The 9983-nt window shown below is 48.8% G+C and overlaps 1 protein-coding gene across 1 annotated transcript; it reads left to right on the top strand.

The window, feature by feature from the left end:
• The first annotated feature begins 1072 nt into the window (after positions 1-1072).
• On the top strand, positions 1073-9011 carry LOC119219865 (ras-related protein Rab-37-like). Its single transcript, XM_037475317.2, has 9 exons — positions 1073-1237; positions 2125-2235; positions 4014-4055; positions 5291-5357; positions 5436-5488; positions 5904-5969; positions 6635-6691; positions 6769-6845; positions 7345-9011. The coding sequence occupies exons 1-9, from the start codon at positions 1127-1129 to the stop codon at positions 7448-7450; spliced, it is 690 nt and encodes a 229-aa protein (XP_037331214.1). The 5' UTR covers positions 1073-1126; the 3' UTR covers positions 7451-9011.
• The last annotated feature ends 972 nt before the right edge of the window (positions 9012-9983 follow it).

Below are 9983 nucleotides of genomic sequence, written 5' to 3'. Positions count from 1 at the left end.
TGAGGGTAAACCAAGAGAAACCCAACAAGTCACTGAGCTGCAGCTGCACCTCTGGATTACAGATGCGGATTGTGGTTTTTTTTTGGTGCATCGCTGAATTCAAGTGCCTTAAACTTCTCATAAACACCGCATTTAAATCAACCATCCTTAAATCAATAATGTCTCCCTCGTGTCTGAGGGGGTGATCTGTGGCCTGACGCGGAGAGGAGCTCTCATAGATGGTCACATGATATGGTTTTCACTTGTCAGTGATGTAACATACATCACGTCTGACCCCTTGTCACCAGTCCTGTCACCGCGGAGAGGAGAGGGACTTCGCTTGAACACTGGGGGGAGACAAACACTGCAGGATCCGATTCGTTGTCACGATCACCGGAACATTTTATTTTATTGCTCGTGTGGCCAGCTAATAGAATGAGATTTATAGTGTTATTGGCAAGAGGAGCCGTGAATTTCTCTTTGCTGCTGTTGGGGGGGGGGGGCAGTGGGTTGAGGAGAAAGGCTTCGTGTAATTATAATAGACAGGCGCTACTTTAACAGCTGAGAAACATCGCCCCGAGGCTTCTGGACAAGGTTTGTGCGCCATTTTACGCACCGGGAACAGTCGCTCTGTATTTGTAGGAAATGACACATCTGGCACATTCACACCAACAGATCCCAGGTCAGCCTGTGTGCTCGTCTCCCGCTTCTCCCCACCTGACCCGCTCACTGGTCCAGCTCCACCTGTGACGGATGAGTCAGCCACCCGTGCGCATTGCTTGTTGGGGGACAATGATGTCCGAAACACAGGCGCCTAAGAATCCTCCTTCCACCATCTGCCCCACCGCGGATTGTCTGACAAGTTCCCGACAGCGTCGCTTCCGGCTTTTCACGGCGCGATTTAAAAGGTGTGACTTTCTTCTTCTTCTCCTCATCCTCCTCCTCTTCCTCTTCCTCCCTTATCCTCTGGATGCGCCCGGCGGAGTAATGCTCGCGACAGGAGCGCGTCTTTTCTTGGACACATTTCGGAGACAAACTGAGAGAGAGAGAGAGAGGGTGCGGGTGGGGGTGGAGGAGGAAGGGAGCGGGGGGGGGGGGGGGGTAGGTCGGGCTTCTGTCAGCATTGCGCTCTCCTCTTGCCATTGCGATGTCCACGAGAAAGACATCGTTGACGGACCAGCAGGCTAAAAACGGAACGTCCAAATACGTGTTGGAGAGATGCGCCTCAGTTAACGAGTATTATGACATCGCGTTCAAGGTGGGTGTTTTCCGTCTGGTCTCGTCGTTGTTGTTTGTTGTGATTTGTTGCAAACCGGTGTGTATGTGCTGTAATAATAGGTTTTGCACGGAAACCGCCGGATGTGCACGTTTCACGCCGAGTGACACCTTTTTGACTCTCAGCGGGTCCGTCTTCGTGGGTTCTCCCCGTTAAAAGGGCCTCGTTCCCCGTTCGCCGCGGTCATCGACCCGACGTTTGGACTCGCTAACAAGTGTCCTCCCCCCCCCGAGCGTCTCAGCCTGCCGAGGTGGCTCCGTCCGCCCTCACCGTGCAGCAAACATTTGCACCTGTTGCTCCCCTGCAATAAAATATGCATGAAAGCGGAGACGCGGCAGCGGCTGTTTGATTAACGAAGACCCCTCTGGCGAAAAGGAAAAGTTCAACCCAAGTTGAATTGTGCTGCTACGAACACTGGGTGCTCGACGTGCGCAACCGTGCCGGATGTGTGTGTCTCGGTACACATCCTGTTTCTCGTGATTATGTTGATTTTTAGTTTTGGATGCACGCTTGAAACTAAAATTGAGAGTTGGAGAAAATCCGAGTTGGCTGCTGGAACCTGTCGCGTCTCCCAGAGCGTCAGCTCGGACACACGGTGAATCACAACACTATATAGTTCAATATTCCGCGTAACGTTCACACATTTTGTTGTGTTCTTCCCTGTTGTCAAAAACAAGACATTGCACAACATCCTCATCGTGACGCAAACCACGCGCTCCCGATTGCGACACATTTAATCTTCGCTCCGTTGAAAGATGAAAAATCGCCCGCTTCCATTTCCTCTTCGTTGTTGTAATTGTTTATCATGCCATCATGTGTGAGCTCACGTTTGATTGTGTGTGTGTGTGTGTCCCCGGTTTGCTCTGTAGGTGATGCTGCTTGGAGACTCGTCCGTGGGGAAGACGTGCATCTTGGTGCGCTTTAAAGACGGGGCCTTTCTGGGGGGCAACTTTATAGCCACCGTTGGAATCGACTTTAGGGTGAGCGATGCTGATTAATAACGACCATCGTGTCTTTCTTGTTTGTTATTTCCTTGCTTGTATCATTTTTAACATCTGAAACAACACGGTGATTTTTTCCCAAGGGATCCACTTGTTTCAGTCGGTGTGACCCAATTATCCCCCCCCCCCCCCTCCGCGCCCTCCTGGAACACTTTGTCACTTCGCTGCGACGGCACGTACAAATCCTCCAGGCCAATCTGTCGGGATCACGGGCCACTGTGGCTGCCAGGCCCCGCGGACGGCTCCATAAATGTCTTGGCAGATGCCAGCCCACGTCTCCGTCTCTCCTGGAAGAAAAAAAAAAAAAAAAAAAAAAAAGAAGATCCGGCTGCGGCTCGAGCCGCTCCTGGAGGAGCCGCAGCGCTCACAGGACGAGCTGCTCCCCACTCACGCGCGCACACGCACAAGCGGCGCCGCTTCGTGGCAGATGTCTGCCGCACATCTCGCCGCGCGCGGGGATGAACATGCAAATAGGCTGTTTGACCCCCCCCCCCCCCTCCTCCTCCAATTGCAGGCAAAACACTCACGCTAATGGCAAGTCAAGGAGGGGCGCTTTGAGGAGGAAATCGTGTTTCATTATTCAGAGCCGGGTTTCGTCCTCTCAGACCTAACGGGGCGTTACGGATCTCAAGCTGGAGCTTTAAGGACGTCGATGAGAAGCATCAACGTTGCATCTCGCCGCTAAAAAAAAAAAGCAACAAGTTTAGTCCAGCACTTCATACACTGTGACCGGTATTCAGGGGCACAGCAGCCGTTCAGAAGGTCGCCTCTTAAGGTGGAAAAGCTGCTCGGAGGCCGCTGAGTCAACGTGCCGAGCGTGTCCTCTGTGCACGGAGCAGCCAGGGCAGGCTGCAACATGGCCGGTCTATTTTCGGGCATGCTTCCTTGTAGCAGTTACTCAGCATGCAGACTCCTCTCACGTCATAATTATAAAAATGGAAACCCATGGCAACTAATGCAGGGGCTGAACCATGTCCACTTCCTCCAAGGCGGAGGATTCGGCAGGTGGCAGCTTTCGCTGTGCACACGCAGCAGAGGTTTTGCTTTATGTCAGCACATATTTTGAGGTACTTTTTCAGAAGGTGTGAGGCTTTTTTTTGTGTGTGTGCGTGCGTGTGTGCGTGTGTGTGTGTGTGTGTGATGACCTCTCAGTGGCACGCGCTGATCAAGTGACGAAGGAAGTGCTGCAGAATATTTTGTACTTGCACTTCCTCCTTGGCTCTTCTGTGGTTTTCGCAGTGCGGGGGCTGAAATGGGGTTGTGACCGTGATGTAGGCGGGGGGGGGTCATGGTAATAGAAACACCCCCCCCCCCCCCTCAAGACCCCCAACGAGACAAAGCCTGGTGAAAAGGATGAAAACCGACAGCATGTTATCGTAACCATTATTTCCCCCCATTCATCAGTGGCAACATTTAGCTTTTCTAAGCAACCTATTTTAAGCCAATCTTTTTCTTCTCAGGAAGTCGGAAGGCCCCCCCCCCCCCCGGCAGGAAATTAACGGGGGGGAGTCAGTTGTTACGCTGCCAGTCGTCTTCCTCGCTGTTGTGTAATTAAGTCTAATCCCGGGACCTTGTCGCTGTGTGGGTGTTGCAAATGACTTTCTCTGCCAGCCTTCAGGGCCACTTGTAGTCGTCTCGGTTCCTCATCTGCCTCCACCGCGCCGAGAGGCCGGTCCGTTGCCCGCTTGCACAGCACCGCGGCCTTTGAGGTCGCGCGGTGGCCTCGCAGTACCTCACGGCTTCTCTCATGTTTGCAGAACAAAGTGGTGGATGTCGACAGCCTGAAAGTCAAGCTCCAGGTGAGAGCGTGCTCTCTTCTTTTCTTTCTTTTTTCCTCTCCGGACCTCTGGGCTCACAGACCAGACTCCTCCTGGTAGATTATGCAGCATCAAAGATAATCCGTGCCGTAGCTTACAAACAATAATTGACCTGAATATGGCTGATGGATAATTTAGTAGGCGATGTGGAACAGCGGCAGGCTGTTACTCCACGGCGTGGACCCGTCTATCATCATAACCTGACAACGTAACACTGAGTGGGGTGCGCCAGAATTAGATTCTTCCGCCTGCTCGAGTAAATCATTTCATTTTCTTTTATTGCGTGGTCCTGGAGCAAGACAAAATCCTGCTATTCATTTCAAAATGGACTACAACCATGGTACTGATCCATAAAAAATGAAATGGAGCTCAAGGGACAGAAAAGGTGGAAGATTGATTGATCTAATATCTATATTCTAAACCAATTATAGGACCTACAACTAGCACTGCGCCTTGGGCGTAACTAGGGGATTTGAGGGAAAACCTAGTAATAGCAAATTAAATGTAATCGTTCAGCTTTCAATTTCCCTGACATCATTTATTAATTCAATTCAATACATTGAAATATGGTTTTCCAAGCATAACCACATGAAATCGTGAACTCCCATTAGAGTCAAAGGAAAAGCTCCAAAGCGGGTTCCTTAATCACATCCTACGTTCACGCACAAGTACGTCCACGTGCTCATGCACGAACGTGGACGGTTTTATCAGAACAGGGGGCTAATCCCTCCAGCGCTTAGTGCACCCCCCCACACAACACAACGAGCAGCAGAAAGACAATGCACATGTTTTAGTCATTTGTTTACTAGCAGACACATTGGATCAGTGTATAACAATTGATTGTCAAGATACATTTTAAGTAAAAACGTTAAAACGCAGGGGGTTTGTTTGTGATCCCGGACAAAACCGCACAATATTTTCTGTTTTCCTAAGCTACGATTTTATTTAGGTCATTAATGTACAGGTAACATTTAGGGGGCGCACACCTGTAGCTTTAGGGGGCCGCCTGTGGCTGAATTTGCAGACGAGCTTGCTAATATTGCTTCGACGTTCAAAGTCTAATTTGACATTTTTGTCCGTAAAAATCAACTCCGATTTTGGTCTCCACCAAACCACTGTGGACTAAACACGCAGTCACCGTATATGGACCTTTTGTGTCGTTCGGCCTGAGGAGGATTCGTTGGCTGTTGTGTAATTGTGTGGTTTGTTTCACGCAGATATGGGATACTGCTGGCCAGGAGAGATTCCGCAGTGTAACACACGCCTACTACAGAGACGCCCAGGGTAACCTCTGCTTTCTATATTGCACGTGTGTGTGTGCGTGTGTGCGCTAGAATGAAGGTGTTTTATATCCTTTTACAGCGTTACTCCTGCTCTATGATACCACCAGCAAGCTGTCGTTTGACAACATCAGGGTAAGCATTATCAAATGACTCCCCCCCCCCCCCCCCTCTCTCTCCCCTTCGTCTCACTCTTCCTTTTCACCAGCTCAACCTTCGCGAGCTGAACGCTTCCTTCTGTCCGTTTCCATGCAAAATACAGCGAGGACCTCCAAGCCTTTTCTCACAGACCCTCGCTGGAAGTGAAATGTTACCGTTTCGCTTCGCTACACAGGTCCCAGTTTCAGTAATGAAAAGCAATAAAAGTGTTCCAGTGATGAGAGTGAGTCAGTCCCCGCAGGGTTGAGTGGAGGCTGGTAACGTTGCACAGACCAGGAGGAGAGTGAAAATGCAAACTTCTAGTGGTGGTATTAGTTTTGTTTATTGACCAACCGTTCTCTTTTTTTTTTTTTTTCCCTCCTGTATCTGTCTGTCTTCTACACTTTCAAAGGCTTGGCTGACCGAAATACACGAGTATGCCCAGAAGGATGTGGTCATCATGTTGCTCGGCAACAAGGTGAGCAAAGCTTCCTGTTTTGGGCGTCACGTGTAACAGATCAAAGGGGGATAACAATGCGAAACACCCCCTCGAAGGCACTCAGACAGACCCGAGAACGCTCGAAAGCGCGGGGGGGGGGTGGGGGGATTGTCTCTACTAAGCAGCAAACGCCAACCCGCCCACAAAGGGGCTTGTGGGTCTTCGATGATTTACGTTCCGAGGGAAGATGAAAGTTGGAACCCTTCCGCATCGACGCGCTCGACTCCTCCCCATCGACCGGGCGCCATTCGTGGCGGTGACGGCCCGAGGACGGAGATCACTTGCTTGGAGGCTCCCCTGCCGGTCGACCACTGTGCAGTCGCTGCTGATCTCTTCTTATATATATTTTTTTTTCTGAGCTCCCTCTGGAGGCTCAGGGAGGACTCGCCGTTCTCCCCGGGTCGTAGTCGATGTCACGCAGCAGCAGCAGCAGCTTCGATCAGATTGCTGCAAGAGTCTCCTCCATCCGTCTGTGGGAGCGCTGCTGCTGCTCCTCCTCCTCCTCCTCCGCTCGAGGTGGAGATTCTGACATCTTCATCAGTCCTGAGAGAGCTCCGGCTCTGCAGATAAGAACACGGACGCTGGAGCTAACGGCATGGGCGATGTGTGACCCTTCACCGCTTTTGATGACTCATTTCTCACAGGCGGACATGGCGGCGGAGAGGGTGGTGAAGACGGAGGACGGCGAGAAGCTGGCGAAGGTGATGTACGCCGGCGTCACGCGGGCCGTGTTCTCGGGCGGCGGGCGCTCGGCTGACTGTTTTTTTTTCCATTGCAGGAATACGGCGTTCCTTTCATGGAGACCAGTGCGAAGACCGGGGTCAATGTGGAGCTGGCCTTCCTCGCTATAGCGAAGTGAGTCTTGGTCGTTATTTTACACCATCCGGGGAGGAAATCACAACGTGAAATGTCAAAAAAAAAAGGTGCAGCAGAGAAGCATCAGCTGACTGTAATAATGCTCACGAGCCTCCCTCTGACTCCTGTAAGTCATCTTCTAGCTGCCGTCTGGTTTGTTTCTCTTGACTGGTAATAATTGGATTGCTCCCTGCCGATGCAGCGTGTTTTCCAGATGACTCTGCGGAAGAGAGTCGTGTTGGGCATTTGCTATCTTCCATTGAACTTTAAGTGCGAGTTAGATGAAATGATTCATGCCAGAGGCCTTTTGATTAAAAATCAGAACACATCGATTTTTGTCTCGCCGGCTTCCTCTCTTTTTTTCCCTCTTCCTTTCTCATTTTTTTTTTTCTTCTCGATTTGCTCACCCTGTGTATACCCTGTATACGTGCTCCATCCCACGCATCCACCCCTTCTGTTTCCAACTTCCTGTGTCTGTGTGTCTCTCTCTCTCCGTCAGGGAGCTGAAGCACAGAGCGACGCAGCAGCAGAATGAGCCCAAGTTCCAGATACACGACTACATCGAGGCTCAGAAGCACAAGTCGGGCTGCTGTGGCCACATGTAGCCGATCCGCCCGCTCGGATGCAGAGCGAATCTGGATTGGCCCGCCGTCCCTTATCCGAAATGTGAAATTTTTAAATGTCATGTGTAGAAAATGTGTGTGGTCTTTGTGGTGACAGTTGCATCAAACTACTAAGTCAGGAGTTGCACATCTGAAATGCAATGTCCATTTGCAGGGAGAAAACAGAAAACATTGCTCATCAATTTATTCTACATCGCAAGCAAACAAGAATTTATTGGTTTTTGGGTGAAATATTTGGAGCCATGTAAATGGAGTAGATCCGAATAGTCCATTATTTGGGGGGGGGGGGGCGTGTATGAGGTGTCTCCCCGGTCAGACGCATTGCACAAAAGGTTAACCACACCGTCAAATTCTTCTAGAAAATATCTAAACCTAATAGATGACCCATCTTTTGTGTCAGCGTTTCTTTGCGTTTGTTAATGCTAACACTTCTAGCAGGGGCTAACACTTGTTTTAGGCTAGCTATATTTGTATAATTTATGCAGAGATACTTTGACAGTATTAAACTTGTGTTTTATAGGAGTCTGCGCCTCAGAAAGCCATCCAGTGTTATGTTTGCTAGTGCCTTAGCTAATTCCAGTAAGTTGCTAACACATAGCTAACAATACCTCGCTAACCGCAAACTTCTCCCATTCCATCAGCCTTTGAGTTGCGAACTGCGCTCCAGGTAGACGCCACGCAGATGAGGTCATAAGTCATCCTGGTGAGGATCAGCTAGCTACCTTTGTTAGCCTTCTAGCTGCACGTTGTGCCAAGTTAACGTCTCTTTGGCCTTCGGAGCCTATTTCGTCGCGTCTCGTGAAGGACCCGGTCTCTTAAAAAAAAAAAAATGAATTCAAGAATTAACAAGGCTTCAAACGCGTTGATGATCACAACGTAACCCAAAACCGCTCAGCTAGGTTTTAAAAATACATCATGATTGGCTTAAATTACATCACAAATGGCTTAAAATAACTATTAGATTTAACCAAAATGCATTCAAGCAAACGTAATCCGCCAACCAAAAAAATCTGCTTCCGTGGAAGCAGATTTCACGACGCTGTTTGGTTGTGGGTGGGCGTAGGTTTTAGGAGACGGGGCTGTCATATCTTGTGCCAACCGAGTGTTTGTGAATATGTGTGCTGCACATATAAAATATGGTAGTATGTAGTTCAGCTCGACTCCGTGCTTGTAACGAAACAGTTTTTTGGTTGCTGTTAAACCGAGCTCCAGAAACTTGATCTTGTCCAAAGTGAGCTCGGCTCTTTGACCCCGGGTTCAAACTGATCTCAGAACTGTCACCTTTTTTTCCGTCCTGCAGTCCTCGGTTTCATACACACAATCAGCAGGACCGTTGGTGTGGAAACAGCCTTTGTGCCCCGCAGCTCTTCGTTTGCCTCCATCCCCATTTTACCAGACTGTGAACTCAACCCCTTTGGGCCGTACGGTCATCATTATATTCAATATTCAAGAAGTGGACTTCAGTCCGATTGTAGCCAAATGATCCCGTCTGTTCACATCTGTACTGCTGTTAGATAGAATAAAGCCATCTTTTTGAGGGTGACCTCCCACTCTGTGTTTGTCTGTACAGTCGATTCAGGGCCGCTGAACCTTGTCTATTGAACGGGGCCGTGTGCGCTTTGACGATGGATGTTGTTGTCTAGACTGTTGCAAAGCTTTATTCGTTCCCACGCTCGTGTTTTTGTAAACGTAAAAAGTCAAACTGGCTCCATGTTCCATTTGTCCCTCGTCTGCAGTCAGTCTCGTCTGTGTGTGAGTGTGCGGCTGTGTTTGTGGGTTAGGAGGGAATGAGTGTAAGTTACGGGATGTGCTGAGCTTAATGAGCCACTGTGTGGCAGCAGCTACACTGTTTATTATCTCGCATGTTGCACTGTAAAAACACATGTTTTATTAAGGCTCAGTGCTTGTGGATCCTGTATTACAGAGAGTTTAATGTCCATATAAAAATATGAATATATGAATTTAAACTCAAATTGCTTCCCATTAACTCAACTAAGAGCTGACCTTAAAACGTGCTGCAGTTATCTGTTTAAATCCCCAGGTAGGAGACCGAGAGATCCTGACTCTGTTCACTTATCAGGTCTGAGAGCATTCTCAGCAGAAAAGTCAAATCCTCCCCGAGGTTTAAAATCCAGGAGCTTCCAGCCGGCTGCTATATTTACTATTGTGTCAGTCATATCTCTGAAGACCCAGAGCGGCTTTTGGTTGAGTGGCTTTAACACACTGTGAACTTTACAAATGGTGTTTGTTAAGAAGGCATACATTTGAGGTCCTTACACATTATTCATAATTACAGCTGTGTACCTTATTTAAAACAATACTACCGTGATTAAATCTGTTTTATGCACCATAGGGGGAAATTACATAAAATAAATGTTAGTGAGGGTCGCAACATCATCCCTGTAGAATATCACAGACAGATTAAATTCCCAAAACAGGCATTAATAGGTAGAATCCTCTATAGTTTGAATTATTTACTGCTTTTAATACGATGAGTTAAATAAAACAAATGCAG

This window comes from Pungitius pungitius, chromosome 12 (assembly GCF_949316345.1).
Source record: "Pungitius pungitius chromosome 12, fPunPun2.1, whole genome shotgun sequence".
Taxonomy (NCBI): domain Eukaryota; kingdom Metazoa; phylum Chordata; class Actinopteri; order Perciformes; family Gasterosteidae; genus Pungitius; species Pungitius pungitius.
Note: the sequence above shows the minus strand (reverse complement) of the source record. Positions and strands in the feature narration are given on the sequence as shown.